This window comes from Dendropsophus ebraccatus, chromosome 6 (assembly GCF_027789765.1).
Source record: "Dendropsophus ebraccatus isolate aDenEbr1 chromosome 6, aDenEbr1.pat, whole genome shotgun sequence".
NCBI lineage: Eukaryota > Metazoa > Chordata > Amphibia > Anura > Hylidae > Dendropsophus > Dendropsophus ebraccatus.
Genome location: NC_091459.1, coordinates 20,232,822 through 20,253,897, shown reverse-complemented (window position 1 = coordinate 20,253,897; position 21,076 = coordinate 20,232,822). Strand labels below are relative to the sequence as shown.

At 43.3% G+C, this 21,076-nt stretch overlaps 1 protein-coding gene across 25 annotated transcripts in view; it reads right to left on the bottom strand.

Moving 5' to 3' along the window:
* RIMS1 (regulating synaptic membrane exocytosis 1) overlaps positions 1-21,076 on the bottom strand; it is a 271,494-nt gene that overhangs the window by 74,577 nt on the left and 175,841 nt on the right. For 18 of the 25 annotated variants that reach the window (XM_069974601.1, XM_069974607.1, XM_069974609.1 and 15 more), the window contains 2 exons: positions 18,323-18,352; positions 2,416-2,528 (listed from right to left, as the gene is read on the bottom strand). The exons of 3 other annotated variants lie outside the window; for them this stretch is intronic. In XM_069974601.1, the coding sequence (XP_069830702.1) occupies positions 2,416-2,528; positions 18,323-18,352 (143 nt within the window). The remainder of the gene's footprint in view (positions 1-2,415; positions 2,529-18,322; positions 18,353-21,076) is intronic. 4 more of the 25 variants (XM_069974603.1, XM_069974608.1, XM_069974624.1 and 1 more) reach the window with 1 other exon arrangement.

Here is a 21,076-nt window from a genome sequence, read left to right as displayed (position 1 = left end):
TTGCACAGGGGGGGCTATGCTTGTTTGTGATGAAAACTACTGTACTATACTGTACTATACAGTACGTCAGTCGAAGCACGTTGATAACGTGCAAAACAGCTGTCACGTGTCTGTGGAGGGGATGGGCGTCCTCGCCAGCGAGTGCAAGTTCATGGATTATGGCTGCATGAAATAAGAATAAAGAAGTGAAACTACGGGTGAGTGCCCTCTTCTTGTCTCTTTCTTGAAGTACTGTACTATATAGTATACTGAATAATAAATGTTCATATTTTTCTTTGTTAATTTTTTGTTCTTTTTTTTTGTGTGTGAATTCTTCATGGAAAAATAAGACATCCCCTGAAAATAAGACATAGCGCATCTTTGGGAGCAAAAATTAATACAAGACACTGTTTTATTTTCAGGAAAACACGGTAGTAAAAAATGTATACGAGTTTATAGTTGCCCTGACAGTCCAATAGAAAATCAGATGGGCGTAAACTTCATTTTTATGGAGGAGGGGGGGGGAATCAGGTGATGGGCGTGATTATAACGTCAAGGGGTATGTATCAGACCTAGAAGCCCCTCAATGTAAAACATATTCACCCCCTGACTGTACAATCACAACCATTACCTGATATTCACTGCCACTATTAAAATTAACTCCACCCATCTATTAAATAAATTGTAAATCCACATGTCTCGAGGAAGGAAGGGCATATCAAGAAACAGTATAAGGCTATGTTCAGACGCTGTAACAGACCGGCTGTTCCGTGACCCGGCTGGGTCATGGAACAGCCGGTCTCAGAAGAGATCATCCCGGCCAGTACTGCAGTACCGGCCGGATGATCTTTAGCGCCGCTGAGTTCTGATGCGGGCGTATCCCTGGGCGCGCCCGCATCCGAATTCCTGGCTGCACACAATGAAGCGTGTGGCCGGAGCCGCACGCTCCATTGCGTGAACTAACAGGGTTTTCTGCGGCCACTATTCAATGAATAGCGGACGCAGAAAACTGTTATGTCAGTTTCTCGCGGCGCCACTAGGGATCCCGGCCGGAGTGTCTAATATGTGTATACACTCTGTTCAGGATTCCCTCAGCTTTCAGCACAACGTAAGTTCCGTACTAATCACAGCCGTTGCAACAACGTCCGTGATGCGGAACTTACGTTGTGTAAACATGGCCTTAACATGTGTAATCAGGGCATCCTAAGTTGGACGTGGGACGTGTGTGACCCACATAGGATTAATGGGTGAGTGACAATACGGTTTATGATCCTTTGTGTTCTGTCTTATGCCATACGATTGCTAGAGTAGCGGGTTACTTTGAGACAGGACACATCTTTGTAGTTCATTTTAATTTTTCCTATCACCCATTTATCTTATGTCGTGGTCTACCTTTTTACATATATGGTATTTGGTTATTTTTTTAAATACGTTTTAATGATATTTTATGTGAAATTTCTATCATGTTATGAACATAACTGTGATTAATAAATTTTATAGTGCTTCAGAATTTATGCCCATGGTCCTTTTTGTATTCATCTTTGTGGTGGGTTTTTCTGGTATTTGAGTAAGAGTGACACCGATAGCCATAATTAATTAGTAGGCTATAATACAAATTTGGGTGACTTAGTCCCTCTTCCGTGAACCTTTGTGTATATAATTATATGTCTAATAGAATTTTAAGCTACGTTAAAAAAAAAAAGAGAAAAAGGCGTCTACTTTTTCAATTTTTTCAATTTTTGCCGCAATTAAGTTGACATCAATGAAATGCATCGAAGTCAATGGAATGACATCCGCCCAATGCACAAAGTTTATAAAATAATGGACGCTGTCTGCATGGACACCAAAGTAATGATCATGTCAATTATTTTCACACGTCTTTTGCAAACACTGGACGTTATTTTTTAGTTGCTCACAAAAAGTTTTTCCTTTTTCACTGTCCTTTGACTGTTTTTACTATTCAATGCACTTTTCAATTAAAGACACACCCAAAGAGCGATTAGTCCGCCTTAAGTACAATGATGTACCAACAGCTGTTATTGTGCTAATGGGTGGCCAAACAGCCAAATGACGGACATAATTTTTTCTTTTCAAAAACAATGAGGAAAAAAACGTTCTCATTAGGCAAATGTATGCCATTCTTTGGCTGGTATATGTTAGAACATAGGTGTCAAACTCAGGCCCTCCAGCTGTTGCAGAACTGAAATTCCCATCATGCCTGGTAAGCCAAAGATAAAGCTGTGACAATGGACACATATGCAACTTGTCATCTTGTCAATCATAACGTGAACCTACACTGTTCTTATATTGGTTCTTGCTATTAAAAATATTCACCAGTTACCACCCCTTTATTAAATTATATTAAAAAAATATAATATATATATATATATATATAAAATAAAATAAAAACATGTTAATTTAAAATATTGCACTTACCTTAGAAAACTGCTCCCTTTCGAGTTCTTGACTAGAACTAGAGCCAGCCGTCTGCTTATATCGCTGAACCTTTATTTTCATTTGTCTCGTACGTTCTTCCACTAACAAATTTGCTGAAAAAATACATGTGAAACTTATTTAATAAGTAGTAATGGCGGCAATATAAACTGATTGATGTCATGCTTTTAGCTTTATGTGTTTTCGACAAATATTTGATGCATTTCCATAACTTTCCGTTCCAGCGTTTATGTATTCATTTTCGTTCGCAAGACGGCAGAATTTCCTATGAATACCAGCAGCCGACTGAGTTTATTAGGCAACGTAACCGTTATAAAACAGATTATCGCTCCCTATGCTATGCTAATAAGAACATTTAAAATGTCAAATGATTCTCAAGCAAGTTATAGTATCCAAAATTTCCTTACTTTTAATGGCATTAAATTCACATTAGTCTTTTCATCACTAAATTTAGTGGAATTTGACACACTGATATTTGTTTCATTAGGGTGCATGAAAAAAACAAACAAAAAACCCCTTAAAAATAAGAGCATAAGGGTCTGATCATACTGGGCAAAACAGACGGAATTCCATGTAAAGTCCCTGCTCCGCGCAGAATTCCGCCAATTTTACCAAAATGAGTGTTAGGCCACTGAAATGACAATATAATACAAATTTCTGTACTTTTTTCACTATATTTCATCTTGCCCAGGTTTCCAGTTAAAATCCTTTGCATTTCCTGTATTAGAACCATTTCTATGCTGGGTGCTCCCTTATTTTGATTTCATACCGTAGAAATAAACATGACATGACTACTCTGCTGTAAGGCCTCAGTATGCGTCAGAACATATCTACTTACACAGATTTTTTCCCCTGTCATTTCATATTCCATATTCCCACTGCTGAGAAGAAAGAATCCTGCTGCTCCCATAGGGCCAGGCTTGTTTTTTTTTCTTTTTTAGGTTATGTTCATACAACATATTATAACAACGGCCACTGTTTGCAGTGAAAATTGCACTGAAATCAATACACAATGGCCGGAAATCATTGACGTCAATTATTTCTATGGCCGTATCAAACAGCTTCCGTTGCTCAATACGCTATGTGCACAATGGCCGTTGTCTGACTTCAATGAAACCCATTTCACTATGAAGAGAATGGTTGTTGATTTAAAAAAACAAAAACATCCATTGTGAGAAAACGTTGCGTGAACATAGCCTTAAAGGGATTTTCTGCCCTGAACCTATTGATGGCCCTATAGAAACATTTTGGGGAAGATTCATCAAGACTGCTGTTCCTTGTATGCCGGTTTCAGTAACATTCCCACCATGCCCCACACTGGATTTACCGAGAGGCACACCCCTCTCAGTAAATCTGGCAAAGTTGAGGATGCCTGGATGCTGGAGTAAATGTTCACCTTGATTTACGCCTGCTAGATGTAAATCATAATAAACCAGGCATGTGAGGGGGCCCCGCCACCTCCCTGCTATGCTGAGCCATCCTGCCCAAGCAGGGCACACAATGCCAAAAAGTCGTTGATTTTGCACAAAGCAAACGGTTTGAGTAAAACTCTGTGACTTTTTGCAGATGTTTGCTGGGCATGGGATTGATTCCCGCCCCCCTTAGTGTGAACATTGGGAGCTTTCCCAAGATCTATCCTGGGGTCCGTTCGGCAGGGGATGCAGTTATTGTCCTAAAAAATTTTTTTAACTTGCAGCCCTGTGTCAAACTGGCATGGACTAGAGTGTCTGTGCCCTAGGCCTGCACTGCCTCTCCGACCCTCCTCCCCGCCCTCCTCATCATTAGGAATACCTCTGGGCAGGAGTTCTCCTATCCATCACTTGTCTGAACACTGCACATGGGCTGGATTGTTAAGGTATATGTGCACAGTGATGAATAGGAGAAATCTTGACTGGAGTCATTTCTGTCTTTGTGGCTTGTGTATATTTTATGTATTCTGTCCCTTTTTTCATTGTGGCTAGCACTTGTGCTTTGTAAGACCCATGTAATCCAAATTAGCAGGAAGCACCTGTGTACATAAGGGGAGGATCTCCTAGTATTCTCCCATTCTACCTGCAGAGGAATGGAGAGAGGTAAGAGCTTGTTCACACTTGTGTTGCTTGGCGTCCACTTTTTCGGCTGGTGGCGCCTGCGGGGTCTGGGGGGGCCCTTTAGGGTCTGGTCCTGTGACAATGGGGTTGCAGGGCCATTCCGTGGCCCCCCTTCTCTGCTTGCGCACGCTTTGTGGGGATTGTGGTCGCTGACCGCCACAGTGATGTTTTTTGGTTAGGGACTCATGTGTATCAGAAGACCTGCACGTGGTACATGAGGCAATATGGTTTGGCCAAATTATATACTAACTTCTGATGTTGGTTTTAAATGTAGCTGAATAAGCTTTCATGTCTTTTTGGCTTGTGTAGAAATCTTGACTGGGGCATTCCTATTGGTGAAGGGGGGAGGAAGAGAGACAGAGAGGCGCCGCAAGTCTTAGGCAAAGACACTCTAGGCCCCACCAGTTTGACACAGGGCTGCAATTTTAAAAGTTTTTTGGGACAATAACTGCATTACCTGCTGAACAGACCCCAGGACAGATCTTGGATTAAAAGCAGCTATCCAAAGGTACAAGTGCTTTGGGGGGGGGGGGGGGGGTAGATTGTGGCTACAGTCACTTTAAAGAAAGATTTTAAGCAGCCAAAAAAACTGGTTAGCAAAAGTATGTAGGGGAAAGAATGTCCCTGCTGAAGATCAAGCCCTAACACATAGCAAACACAGGAAGGTACATCCACACATGGCGGAATATTTCTATTATGAATCTTGCCACAAACTGTAGGGATTAAATCAGTGGTGAAAGTAAAAGATATGCCTGCAACATAACTAACATGCAGATAAAAAAAAATTCCTCAAGTCAAAATCCCCAGGGTAAATGACAGTAGTGACTAGCATTATAACTACATAGTCATTTATATCCGGCTCAGAAAAAGAGGAAACTATTTTTTCATGATTTTGTATATTGAATAGAGTGATCAGCAGTTTGTAGAATTCTAAGAGCCTTAAACTGGGCCCAGCATGCAGCCCTACTAATAGGAAGTAATGACCATAAAACATATTCTGTTAAAGGCACTATTCCTGGCTTAAGCAATTTTTAATACCAATGTTATTAAACCCAAAAGCGAATGTACCATCAGTACATTTACTTTACGTTTTGCACATGGAGAGAATGGCACCAGCGCAGGGAAGCAGGTGGTCCTTTTTTTTAACTGTGGTCCAGTTCCCGCATACGGCGCCGTTCTATTCCTGGGTACTAGCCGGGGGTGAAGCACTGGAGGCGGGCCAGCCCACCCCCAGTGGGCGGAAACACCGCCCCTCTATGATGCGGCTCCATTGAATCTAATCAATTGCTTTACTACAGTCCGGTGCCTGGGAATAGAGCGGCACCGAACGCAGGAATCGGGCCACGGTTCAAAAAAGGGACAGGACAGATTATAATAAATTATATATATTTTTAATTTTCTTTATTTTCAAAATAATTTAGAGACAGCTTGTGAGATGCAACTCACCCTATCATAAGCTTTTCAAACTTACAGTATTTCGAAAAGTACAGCAATCATCGGACACAACAATAGCAATATAACGGAGACTCAGTCAGGATTAAGGCCCAATTACACAAATTACGTTATGGCCGATAATCTCCTTGTGTAATAGAAAGCAACGATCAGCTGACATGAACGATGATTGCTTGATTTTTGCTTAACAGGTTTGCTTTCTAACAATCAAAAAAATCATACGTATTCCAAAAATAGTATAACTAAAAACTACATGTTTTCCCATTAAAAATGATCCTAGCAAAGTTATGGGTCCTCCCATGTGATACTAAAAATCTACAAAAAAAAAAAATTATGTCTCTATTTTATTGGATTTTCAGTTTCCCTTTTCCGTTTTAGTAAGTTTCATCTTAAGGCAATGTTCACACAAAATAAAATAATCGGAAAACTACGGCCGTAGTTTCCGTCACTGTGAACGCAGCTGTCAATGCAACAATGCCACACACTGTTGAAACGACCGTAGGAAAAAATGAAGTTGTCTATCTTTTACAGCCCCAGTTTGGCAAACAGCGCCTGTAGTTAACCCTCAGTGCACACAATGTACGGCCGTGCTGTGGGCTGTACATTGCACAGAGGTCTATGGCTAATTGGATTGCAGGCACACCTAAATGTGCCCACAATCGAAATCGAAATAAAATCATGTTCTTGCTGCCGATATCGCAGTGGCCGCAGTTTTACACTGTGCGGCCATAGCCCAACTGTGGTTACCATTGAAAATATGGTTATCAACATATTCATGTAGATTAAAAAAAAGAAAGTAAATATAAGTCCAGCAGAACAAACTATGCTGTACAGCATACAGCAGAATCAGTTTTTACCATTCATCATTGTATCTGGATTCTTCCTTTTTAAACAAAAAACAAAAATGTGATGTGAATCCAGCCTAATTTTTTTTGATGAATGAAATAGTGGCAGAAAAATCTACAACAGAAACTTCCTGGCTATAAGGCAATTTAAATGCAGCTGTCGAAATTGAAATCTGCATTTAAATGCTTTACAAAGCCCATCAGTGGCGGTAAAGTGGATGGATCGTCCTCCATGGAGCGATTGTGGAGGGGAGTTCTGTTCCTCTGGCTTGGACCAAGTGTTGAAATACCGTGGATCCCGACTCTGCACTCCATTGCTCTGGGCTCCAACAGCCCGAAGCAATGGAGCACTGATTTCATGGATCTATGCAGAAGATATGTACTGCATAGATCTCAATGAGAGATCAGTGTGGTTTTAATAGAATAGAAGACTTTTAGTTAGTGTGTAGACAAAAAGTGTTTTCATTAATAAAAAAATCCCATCATATAATAAAAGTTTAATTAATCCCCCTTTGCCCATTTAATAAATAAAAATAAAAAATTTGACATAGCTGTGAGTGGAATCATCCAAGTTATTAAATTATCACATTACTTATCTCACATGGTAAACGGCGTAAGCGCAAAATCCCACCAAAGTTGTTGGTATTTGGTCATATCAAAATTAGAAAAAAATTGTAATAAATCCTGATCAAAAAGTCAAATGCAAGCAAGCTACCGATAGAAAGTACAGATCATGCGGCAAAAAATGACACCTCACACAGCCCCAGAGACCAAAAAATAAATGTGTTATAAGGATGGTAATAGAGCAATTTTAAACATATTTGGGGGATCTACATTATATTATATTAAGCCCCGCCACCTTTGTCCAGGCAGGATACGCTAAGAGTCGTATGCATCTTAGTGAATCCGGCCGGCCGGGCGCCCAAGTCGGCGCCAGGGGTACCAAATCTACACCTGCTTCCAGCCACGCCTCCTCCACGCCTTATCACACCTCCCTGGAGTACCTTTCATAAATCTCCCCCATTGAGTTTTTTCAAAAGGTTTAAATTTTTTAAATGCCATCAGATAAAATAAAAGTTATATAAATTGCCTATTGTTGTACTGACTTGAGGAACATATATAACATATCAGTTTTATCATAGGGCAAAATGAAAACAAATAGCTTTATTTTTCCAATGTCCCTGTACAAATATTTTATTTTACTTGTCTCCCTTTTCTGAGTGGCTAACACTCCTCCTTGTAAGTCCCATGTGACCCCAATTAGCAGGAAGCACCTGTGCACACATGGCAAGTACCTCCTATTCTTCCCATTCTACCTGCAGGAGCAATGGTGAGTAGTAAGACCATGTTCACACTTGTGTTGCTTAGTGGCAGCTTTCTCCGCCAGCGGTGCCTGCTGGGTTTTTGGGGGGGCCTTTGGGGTTTGGTCCTGTGACATTGGGGTTGCAGGGCCATTCTATGCCCCCCCCCTTCCCTGCTCGCGCTCGCTTTGTGGGGTTGGCAGTCGCTGACCGACACAGAGTTCAGTTAGTGTAGGGACTCATGTGAACCAGGGGACCTGCACGAGGTACATGAGGCAATATGGTTTGATCAAATTATATACCAACATCCTGGCGTTGGTTTTTAAATGTAGCCGAGAGGCATTAGTGTCAGCCATAGGTGTGAGGTGCAGCAGCTCCTTTCTTTTTGTCTGTATTTTCCAAACTTCGGTTTCACAGAAGTTTATGGAAAAATTAAGTCTGCCATTGTAAAGTACAATTGGTGTTGCAAAAAATAAGGGCTCATTTGAGTCTGTAGGTAAAAGGGGGAAATTGATTACAAGTAGGAACTTATCTCTCTTCATGCCCACAGTGAGCGGCAGGACCAGCCTTGGGACCCCCGCCGGGCTCTGGGTTCTCTGGTGCTGACACATCACGACCTGGCTGATGGACTGGACACTCAGCCAGCCAATGACTGTGGTGGGACACCGCTCCAGTCACTGACTGGCTGAGCAGCCAGTCCATCAGCAGGGGCCGGCCTCCCCCCTCCTACAACTTGAGGGGAAAAGCCTTCCGGCAGGGAGGATCCCAAGGCTGGCCTCGCCACTCACCGCAGGCACAAGGAGTGGTAAGTTAGTGCTAGTGGGATACCTGACATCATCCCTCCACACTTGTTGGTGCTCTCTCTGTTTACCCCAATCAGTTTCTTGAGGATCTTGGTCATACTCTGGGGTAAATCACAGTGAGTTCATTAGCAACGTGACCTCAGAATAACCCTCCCAGCACTACAAAGAAGCTACAAAGTTGCCGATAAAGCCAGTCAGGGACTGGGAATTGTTAGTCTCACCATGGGCAGCAACATATCAAAACTTTGAGTGAAATACCCCTTTAATAGCCATGGCTAAAAACAATGTTTGTGTGATGGGTCCTCAAGATATCTCCAGACTTCTGTTCATATTTAGTTTTAACATCAGTTTTCCGCTTACAGTCCCCATACAAATCGACATAGACTCAAGGCAGCAACTACTTCGGTAAAAATCATTTTAAGTTTAATAACAGTGATGAATGTAGAACATTTTTTTAAATATATATAAATATACACACTATTTTACACATATATACTTTGCTTTGCTTCTTTGTCTATTAGAATTAGTCCTGCCTGTGCCACACCTGGTGAGTTCTGTAGCACAGACATCAAGAAAAGCTCCCAGCATACATGCTCTACAAATTGAAGGCCGCCATTCATCCTGACAACGGCCAAAGGAGGCAAAACACATAGCCACTTTCTTCCAGAGACAGCACCTTTTTTGTCTCCAGTTTGGATGTAGGTTTTGCAGCTCAGTTCTATTGAAGTCAATGGAGCTTAAAGGGGTTATCCAGTGCTACAAAAACATGGCCACTTTCTTTCAGAGACAACACGACTCTTGTCTCCAGTTCAGGTGCGGTTTGCAATTCCACTCTATTCACTTCAATGGAACTGAGCAGCAAAACTCCGCCCAAGCTGGAGACAAGAGTAGGGCTGTCTCTGGAAGAAAGTGGCCATGTTTTTGAAGTGCTGGATAACCCCTTTAATTGCAAAAAAATCTGATTCAGTACAGTCTGAAGACAGCTAGATATATACAGTGGAGAGCCTTCTGTTGGAGGCATATGTTTGATAGAAAACATTATCAGAATTGCAATTTTATCCAATAGACTTCAGTCAGACCAAGTATAACTATACCCTCCCATCCTCCCCCTTCCTGCCGGTGGGTCACCAAGCCAAAAACCAGGAAAAAGGAGTGAAGAAATAAAAATAAAGAATATTCCTCTAAGTAATACACAAACCATCTGCCCGCTATCCCTGATAATAATTCTCATTTAATTTCATCACAGATTTCCATTCACAGATAGATGAAGGGGCTGGGGAGAGCCATTTCCTAGCTATTAATAGCCTTGTGTAGAAAAGGTGTTGGATAAATACTCTCTTATTCTTAGCACTGAGCCCACTAAGAGTGCTGTCCCCTAGAATAGCTATGTGGGGGGACGGGGTTATTTTACATTATATTGCACATTTTCCGAAATACCATCAAATATCGTTAGTGATGTCCATGCAGCCCTTGCCCTAAACTGTTCATACATTACCACTCCCCACTCAAGGTCTTCTCCTACACTCTGCTCGCTTACCGGAACCGCGCGCTGTAGCTACTCAGAGCTGACAGGCGGATGTCAGCCAATGGTTAAGTGGCCTGTCAGCTCAGAGAAGCTGCAGTGTGCAGTGCCAGAAAGGACACAGAGAGCATGTGATGACTGGGAGCGTAGAGAGGTAATGTATGAAGTTTATTCAATCATTAGCCATCAGCCACCTATCGATATTACACGTGGCGATGCATGCCCGACACCCGATCATTTTAGGTCTGGACCTAAAGAAACAATCAGCTGATGATCGTTTCATCGCCTGATCGTTGTTGTTCGGCCAATTATCACTCCGTGTAATAGTGCAATAACACAAACTGAAGCACATTATCACAAGCATCTTAAAGGTGCTCTTTAGGTATCTGAAAGGGGAACAGGCGGTGACCCTTATGTAAATGTGATCTTTCAGGATAAAAATTAAGATGACCAAAGTTCAAGGAAAGCCGCTCTTGGAAATGTACCTGTAAAAAAAATGTCTCTATACTGAAAAGTACTAAAATGTAGCTTTTAAACCAACCACATTATATTTTGGAAACAGGCTTAAAGTGACACTCTTACCCCCTTTTTGCATTCTGATGTCTCTACACAGGTGTAAAAGGTAAATTTTGCAGTTTTCACACCTTATTTTATATCGTACGTCATGGTCATCTTTTATCAACTGCAGATTGTGCTAAGTGGGCGGGGCTTCATGGCAACAGCACCACTAAGCCCCACCCACAACACCACCGTTGGCCCCAACCTTCCATGACGTCATAAGCACATAGGCCCCGCCCCCTCGCCAACCATTGGAACAGGCTGGCCTAAAGGTGTAGGCCCCTCCCCCTCTAGGTCGGCCCATACCAATGAGTGTCGAGGGGGCGGAACCTATGTGTCTTTGATGTCACGAAGGGGCAGGGCCAACGGTGATGCTGTGGAAGGGGCTAAGTGGTGCTGTTGCCATGAAGCCCCGCCCACTTAGCACAATCTGCAGTTGATAAAAGATCACTTTTTACTTGAACAAGCACCATGACGTACGATATAAAATAAGGTGTGAAAACTGCTAAATTTACTCATTACACCTGTGTAGAGAAGTCAGAATGCAAAAACATGGGAACCTAAGAACCTGGAATTAGTTAAGACTACAGGTGTAAAACCTGCAGCCCTTCAACTGTTGAAAAACTACAATTTGCAGCAAGCGTGGCCAGTCAGGAATGATGGGAAATGTAGTTTTGCAACAGTTGGAGGGACACAGAATTGAAACCACTGGTTTAGATAAAGGATAAAGCCTAAATGAATGGCATATACTGTACATATATAATTCCCCGCTTTAAATTAAGAATATTGTCAAGTGTTAGTTTATTCTTCAAGCCAAGATGTCCCCATATGTCCCCATTCCCTAATGTCTGTACTTTTCTCACTGAAATACAGGGCAAAAATATACAAATATTGGTAGGTATACAGTAAATGCTATAGAAATTTTACACTGGATGTCAATTAAAATTCAATAAAAGCTGGTAATGCCACTTAAAGTGTACCTGTCATTAAAGCGAATGTACCAGCAGTACAGTCGCTTTAAGTTTCTCAAATGGATAGAACGGTGCAGGAATGAGGAAGCCGGCGTCATGGTCCTTTTTATTTTAACCGCTGCTCCATTAAAATCAATGGAGCCACATCACAGAGGGACGGGGGTTTCCTCCCAATAGGAGTGGGCCGTCTCCAGTGCTTCAGCCCCGATCAGTGCCCCGGAATGGAACTGCACAGGACTCGGGCCGTGGTTCAAAAAAAGGACTGCAGCATTAGCACTGTTCTATCCATTTGAGAAACTTAAAGGGGTACTCCAGTGGGGGGCACTTTTTTCCTTGGGACAAGGTGGCACAGGAAAAAGACGTCCACTCACCTCCCCGGTTGTAGTGGCGGGTCCCACATCGCGGTGCTCCGGTCCCCGTTTCCCAGCCGCTTCCTGGTGGCTGACGCGGGCCCGAGACAAGACGTCTCAGGTCCGCTCAGCCAGTCAGTGAAAGAGGCGGGATTCGTTTCAAGTCCGCTCAGACTCCTTCACTGACTGGCTGAACGTCACGTCTCGGGCCTGCGTCAGACACCAGGAAGTGGCCGGGAACCAGACACCGGAGCACCACGATGCGGGACCCGCCGCTGGAACCAGGGAGGTGAGTGGATGTCTTTTCCCTCAGCCACCTCGTCCCCCCCGCTGGACTACCCCTTTAAAGCGAATGTACTGCTGGTACATTCGCTTTAAAAAAGAGACATTTCAAAAGTTTTTTATCGACAGGGTCTAATCGTTCAGACCTTTACAGATGAGTAGAATGAGAAGACCATGCTACTGCTCACTCCTATCCCCACTCTGCGTCTGCAACCTAGACAAATCCAATGGCCTTGCATTGGTAGTCAACATCATGTCACACGGAATCGGGAGTGAATGTACTCCATGTGAACCTCTCCCAGCTCTTCCTCTTGATTGGGCACAGTTTGAACACTCAGACCAATGAAAACTTTTTTTTTTAATGACAGTTTAAGCGTATGGTCTTAACAAACCTGCCATCTCCTTACCATATTAAGAGATACATGTACTACTCCAAGGGGAACATTTATAAAACTGCTTCCCATCCCCCCCAATGATAGCACATGTAACCACTAAACTACAAGACTTGTTCTATGTAGAGCATAGGTTGGCTATGAAATCTAAAGAAACTCTCACGGGTCCTCTTTTCCGCAAATGGAAGCCTTTTATTACTAAATATATTCCTACAACTTAACTACCTTCTATAGTTGGACCTTTCACCCAATCTACTTGGTATTTAACGGAGGATCTGAAGGCATCCTTGGGAATCCTCAAAATATAGATTCCTTCAGCCCCCCCCCCCCCTCACATCTCTTTAACTCCTACCCCGTCTTGTTGGGGCACTTTCCTATGCGCCGACTCAGACCTAATTTGTCTGCCGTGAGAGGCCCACATATTAGTACTTTGGTGGAATACTTTCACTGATATATATGCTACTGCTTCTACCCCAGGTAACAGGACACAGGACTCCTTATTGTTTTTGTTAGTATTCTTTATGTAAGTTTAATTATTATTGTTGTTGTTGAGTTTAATACATATCTTCACATTTGGGATTAGACGGGTGTTTATACTGACATCTGGTGATTTTCACTTATAATGTAGTAAAAGCTAGTCCACCAGCTTAATATGATGGTGAATTTCCCCGCTGTAACGGTCTCATTTTCCATGAATGGATGAACATTGCCCTCCCGACGGTCGGGCTCTTACTGCCCGCTTTTCTATAGGTGAACTTTGCTGGACTCATACACTACAGAAAGGGCGCAGATTTTGGCCTTTTCCGTGATGTACAGTCTGCTTGAGCCCCGCTCATCTGATGGGAGGGCAGGGTTGTCGCAGCAAGGCGGGGAGGAGGCGAAGTCACCTCCTGTGCCTAATTTATGCCTGAACACTGGCATAAACCATGTGGAAATCTACACCTGCATGCGCCTCTCAGTAAATCCAGCCGGGGAATTGGGGGTGGGCCTTTATTTAATAAATGTCATAATAAATGCCCCCCCCACCACCACCAAAATGTTTGAAAGCAGTCTTACCAGCCACCTACACAAAACCTGCATGCAGTGGCGTAACTACCAGGGTCGCAGCAGTCGCCGCTGCGACCCGGCCCGCCACAAGGGGGGGCCCGCTGGGCCCCTGAGGCCCCCCCTCATCAATCACTCTTGTGACCGCAAGCATTGTGTTGCTTGCGGTCACAAGAGGCCGCCTCCGTCTGCCCCGGATCATGCGCTGCTGCCGGGGGTGTTGCGTCCTATCCCCGGCAGCGCGCGCATCATAGAGTTCACTGCTCCGGCACAGGGAGCGCACATTAGAGACGCTCCCTGTGCTGGAGGTCCCAGCACAGGGAACTCTATGATGCGCGCGCTGCCGGGGATAGGACGCAACACCCCCGGCAGCAGCGCATGATCCGGGGCAGACGGAGGCTGAAGAAGAAGAGGATCGCCGGGGGAGCGCGTTGTTAGGTTAGTTGTGTTTTTTTTTATTTTTTTAATAAAGGAAAGAGGGGGCTATCTATAGGAGGGAAGGGGCCATGTATAAAGGAGGGGGGAGAGAGGGGGACCTTCTAGAGGGGGGTATCTATAAGGGGGGGGAGAGGGAACCATCTATAAGGGGGGGAAGAGGGGGATCATATATAAGGGGGGAAAGAGGGGGATCATCTATAAGGGGGGGAAGAGGGGGGCCATCTATAAGGGGGGGAGAGGGGGACCATCTATAAGGGAGGGGGACCATCTATAAGGGGGGGGAGAGAGGACCATCTATAAGGGGGGGGGAGAGGGGACCATCTATATAAGGAGAGGGGAGAGTGGGCCATCTATAAGGGGGGGAAGGGGCCATCTATAGCAGAGGGGGCCATCTATAAGGGGGGGAAGGGGCCATCTATAGGAGGGTGGGAGAGGGTTGGAGAGGGGGCTATCTATAGGAGGGTGGGAGAGGGGGCTATCTATAAGGGGGCAATATATAAGGGGGGGAGGGGCCATCTATAAGGGGGGGGCATCTATAAGGGGGGCAACATAGGGGGAGAGGGGGCTTTCTATAAGAGGGGAAATAGAGAGGGGGCATCTATAAGGAGGCTACATAGTAGGAGGCATATACTATAAGGGGGGATACACAGAGGGGGCATCTATAAGGAGGCTACATAGTAGGAGGCATATACTATAAGGGGGGATACACAGAGTGGGGACCATCTATAAGGAGGCTACATATAGGGCATACACTATAAGGAGGTCACATAGTGTCAGGGTTACCCACTAAATGAGGCCAATACAAATGTGCAGTTTGTAGAGAGATTACGATGGTGTCAGAGTGAGGAGTCTAATATGTCTGTCTGGCAGATTCTGTGGATTTGTGGCTCTGAGAAGTTCTCATAATGGCCGAGAGCAGATGGAGAAGAAGATGAAGCGGGAAGAACTCCGATCAGAGAAGACGTCCCCTGTGAGTCACCTGATGTAACTGCACTGTAATGTATATGGTGTCTAGAACCTGTGTGGAGCTGCGTCCACCTCTATATGACTGGATGCGGTGATACGTGTACAGTGGATGTTATTCAGTAGCAGCGGTGGTGTTAGTAGGTGGTGGTGTTAGTAGCAGCGTTGGTGTTAGTCAGTATGTGGTGGTGTTAGTCAGTAGCAGCGGAGGTGTTAGTCAGTATGTGGTGGTGTTAGTCAGTATGTGGTGGTGTTAGTCAGTAGCAGTGGCGGTGTTAGTCAGTATGTGGTGGAATTATTTGTTACTTGCTATCTGGTACTATGTTTTATTGGTCTTAGTATACAGGATTTGGTCAGTAACAATATGGCGGTAATATGTGTGGTGATAATATTTTCTCTTCCTATCTTAAGATCGTTATTCGTAATATCTGTCTTGGTGTATATATATATATATATATATATATATATATTATACACATATACCAATAGCATCACTTGGTCGAGGAAGGGGGGGGGCCCAAGTTGACCTCTCGCACCAGGGCCCAGGAGTCATTAGCTACGCCCCTGCCTGCATGCATCATAAGCTAAACAGGCACAAAAGCACTTCCATCCCCCTCAGGCTATGTTGAGATAAAGGTGAAACAGGGCAGTAATTGTGAGGTCAAAATATGGCTGTATTATCAATATAAGAATGTGCTCCATAGAAGTCAATGGGAAATTGGCTGTAAGTGCATACACAGTATAGAGGAACTGATTACGGCCATCCAAATAATGAACATGAAATACGGCCTGAAATAATGATGATGTTCTTTATTTCAGGCCGTATTTATCCAAATACAGCCGTATTTTGCCCTTATTTTTACGTTGTGTGAACCTGGCCTTAAAGAAAACATAATTTATTTCTACTCTGATTAGTAAGCATTGGACTGATTTGCACTTCTATAGAACATATAGGGGTAAATTTATCAAAGGCTTTGCGTCTATTTTTAGGTGAACTATTGGATTTTTTTTGCCCATTTTTGGTCTAAGTTCTATTTATGAACCAGCATTCAACGGTCAAATACTTTTTAGTCTGCCGTTTTTTTTAATCTACCTGTTTAGAGTATTCACCCAAAAATTCACATAATCCGGGATTTGGGCCCAGTTCATCATTTGCAACTTTTTAAAAAGTGGTGCAGACCTACGTCTGGTCAGTACAAGGTGAATTTGTTTGCGACTTTTTTTTGCCACCTTTTTACTTAAATGCATTTACTATGAGGCTATGTTCACACAATGTTTTTTCAGGTCCGTTTAAAATTACATCCGTTATTTTGAGTCTAAAAATAACAGACGTCATTTAGCAGTCTGGCCTTCTCTTAGTGCAACGATGGCTGTTGGTACATTATTCTACTTACTAATTGGCCTTTGGATGCGGCTTAATTGAAAAGTACATTGAATTTAATAGCAAAAACGGAGAAAGAACGGTGACAAAAGGAAAACTGTGTGTGAACAACTAATAAAAAAGTCCGCTGTTTGCAAAAGACGTCTGAAAATAATGATCATGTTCATTATTTTGACGTCCACGGCAAAAACGACCGTTATTCAATATACTGTGTGCATTGGACATCCGTCTTCCCATTGACTTCAATGCATTGCCATTGCTGTCAGTTAAATCGTGGCAAAAACAGTCGTTTTTTTTAAATATGAAAATTGGCCGCCTTTTCAATATTTTATGTGTGAACAGAGCCTCTCAGTGCGACTTTTCCATAAATCCCACACAATATATTGGAACAAAATAAACACCAACCCACATTAGAATAGTCCCACACATTACAATCCTTAGTAAATGGCCCCCTTAGACCTTTGATATGCCTTATGCAATGTGTCTTGTATAGTCTTAAAATTTAAGACATAAACAGGTCAATAGATAAACATGCTATATGTGTGGCTTGCATCCGAAAAAAAAAGCTATTAGTAGGAAACAGCCATGTATTTCTAAGGGTCCTTTTACACGGAGCGTTAATCAGCCAATTCAGGCCGATTCCGCCCCGTGTAATAGAGACAATGGCAGAGATTTATCAAACATGGTGTAAAGTGAAACTGGCTCAGTTGCCCCTAGCAACCAATCAGATTCCACCTTTCAATCCTCACAGACTCTTCGGAAAATGAAAGGTGGAATCTGATTGGTTGCTAGGGGCAACTCAGCCAGTTTCACTTTACACCATGATTGATAAATCTCCCCCAATGACCGTGTCAAATAGTCTGACACCAAAGTCATGGGCCGCCGTCCATGCATCGCGATGTGTGATAGTGATGCACAGCCTACAGTTAACGATTAAAAAAACTGTTAATACATTACCTCTCCGCGCTCCCAGTCTTCTTCTGCCCTCTGCTTGCTTTCCAGTGCTGCGGCTTTAGCTTCAAAATGGGCCAATCACTGGCTGTGTTGCTCCCAGCCAGTGATTGGCTGAGCGGTCTGTCGCAATACTGAGAAGCAAGCAGAGCCCAGGAGACCACAGGGAGCGTGGAGAGCTAATGTATTAACAGTTTAGGAAAAGGGCTGCACAGACTTCGCTAACGATGTCCGTGCAGACCTTGCTAAACGATTATCAAACTGTGTAATAGGCTCACCTAGCAGATCAGCACTCATTTACATTATTGATCGGGCCGTCTAAAAGGGCCCTAATCCTGCACAACCCATTTTATTAAAATGAATGCACAGTATATTCATCATTAATAATGTCCTAAACTCTTAACTCTTAAGACTCACTACCACCTGGTCAGAATTTAACTAGGAAATCGTCTAATGTTAAAAGAGATTGACAAAACAGTCTGGTCAAACGAAATATCAGCTACATGACACTGACTTGTAAGATATTCAATACTGATTCATAATTACCTGTTGAAGATGAGCTATAACTCTCTCGTTCTTCAATGATATAATGCATAGTATGATGAGAAACAAAAGAAAGAAATCAGCAGAGTATACATTAGACAGATAGGTGCCACAGACAGATGAGAAACACAATACAAGGAAAAACCAAAGTAGTATGGTATTAAAGACACAGAATGTAAAATAAAGGGAAACTACAACAAGAAGAAAATGGAGAAATATCCGGATAAGTTTTAGAACTTTAAAACATTTCACAGTTGAAATCTGCAGTCTATTTTCTAATACAAATCCATAAACTATAAGCCACATTCATCATGGTTCTTTAACAAACCAAGTGGCCTTGGCGTCTACAGCAACCAATCAGAGGCCAGTTTTCATTTGTTATACTTCTCTCCGCACTCTGATTGGTTGTAAGGACAACAAACATTTTAGATAAATGAAGCACACTGAGCAGATGTATCAAGACTGGCACCAAATTTTTTTAAAAGTTTTTTTTTTTTATAACCATCAGCAGGACAGTGAGGATCTGATTAAAGGGGGTCCAACCACTGAAACCCCCCACCATGAAAATGGGAGTCCATTGAGTGATGACTCTATGGTAAGTTGGAGCTGCAAAGAAAGCCGAGCACTGTATTTAGCTAAGGGTGCCTTCACACCTACCAACTCGCAGCGTTAATAACGCTGCGAGTCGGCTAGGTCCTGGCAGATCACTGTCATTACATACACGCAGCGGTCGTTCAGACCGCTGCGTGTATGTAAATCTGCCGGCCGCCTAACCCCTTCTGATGCCGGCCGGCCGCCTCCTGCTCCGCTCTGTATACATTACCTCCTCGCTGCACGGGGTCCCGGCGTCCTACTCTCGAGCCCGGCCAATCAGTGTGTTGCCCTGCCGCAGCCACTGATTGGCCGGGCAGGAGAGCAGGATGCCGGGACCCCGTGGAGCAAGGACAGGTAATGTATACAGAGCTGGAGCGGGAGGCGGGCGGCATTAGAAGGGGTTAAGCGGCCGGCAGGTTTACATACACGCAACGGTCGTTCAGACCGCTGTGTGTATGTAATGACAGTGATCTGCCAGGACCTAGCCGACTCGCAGCGTTATTAACGCTGCGAGTCGGTAGGTGTGAAGGCACCTTAAGAGGGTGGAGGGTTGTAATTGGGGTGCCCAGCAGTCAAACACCCATCGATTGGACACTCATCAGTTTATCCTATTGATTAGTGATGAGCGTTCCTGCATGGGAAATAACCTTTCAACTTGGGTACACAGGAGTAAATTATGCCACATTTATTAATGGGACCATGCAACTCACTTAAAGGGATATTCCCAACTCATCCATCCAATAAGATAAAGAACAGGCACTCACCCATCAACGTGTGAACTTCTTCTTTATTTCCAATGATAAATCATAAAAACGCAGGGAGAGGGAGCATGGCAAACAGGTTTTAGCGATGCCCGTTTGAAACCTGTTTGCCATGCTCCCTCTCCCTGCGTTTTTATGATTTATCGTTGGAAATAAAGAAGTTCACACGTTGATGGGTGAGTGCATGTTCTTTATCTTATTGGATCGATTGGACATTACTGTTGTACAACAGAGCACCACATGGACGTGTGTGAAGTGTGTCTTATATAAGTTGACGGTTTCTATGGGATCAGGAGTGCTGGGTTGAACCTACTTGCTGGAATATTCCCAACCTAACTTGTTATTTCTTACCCATAGGAAAGGGTTAATGAACTGATGAGTTGGGGGTTAGACCTCCACTGATTGTCCCTGGAAGGAATGGAATGTACTGCACATGTGTGGCCACCATACCATTCATTCTCTAAGGAGCCGTTGAATATTGCTAGACTCAGAAATGTCCACTAACCCCATAGAGAATGAATGGCGTTGTGGTCGTGCACACGCAGCCTGGAAGTATTGAAAAAAACACGGTGCTTAACGTTTCTGCGTATGGAGAAGACGGGAGCCGGACGGGAAAGATAACTGATGGCTGAACGATCATACGACCATCAGTTATTGACGGTGTATGGCCACTTTTACACCTCAAATAACCTAGTAGATTTCCTTTCTACCGGAATGGTGAAGAGAGTACCAAGTAAACATTATTATCAGTAAAGGAGATAAACAATTTGGGTGGGGGTTATCATTATTGAGTTCACGGAGTACGCCAGGAAGAAGGCGCAGATTTGCCCCTTCTCCCCATATCCCCCGCTCGCTCGATGGGAAAGGTGGAGAGGGGGCTTGACCCCCTGCCGCACCTAATTTATCTTGCGTGCGCCTCTTAGTGAATTCAGCTGGGGAAAAGGGGGCAGGGCCTAATTTAAGACCGGCAAACGAGTACTCCAGTCCTAACAAGTGTCCCCCTTTACATAGATTTACACTGTGAGATGTTGTAAGTGTTTCTCTTTAAATCAAGCCCCATAATTTCACACATTTCTTTTCTTATTTTGTATCACATATTGCCTTGTGCCAATATGTAAAATTTTGTTGTAGTTTTCCTTGAAAACACAAAAAACAATACAAACAGCATCAAATAATGTGCTAGCAAATCGATAGTTTATCAACAACTGCGGTCATTTGTGGCATCTTTATAACTATAGCAGATGATATCCTTTGTAAAAGCTCATTCCTTTCATCAAATGACACAACTGTTAATTAAAATTTCATATCACGTTCTATTATATTGCTCTATAGAATGACACAAGTAAAGCATGGGTGTAGAAAAACACCAAGAAAAAGAATTAAGAACATGCAGAAATCGAGA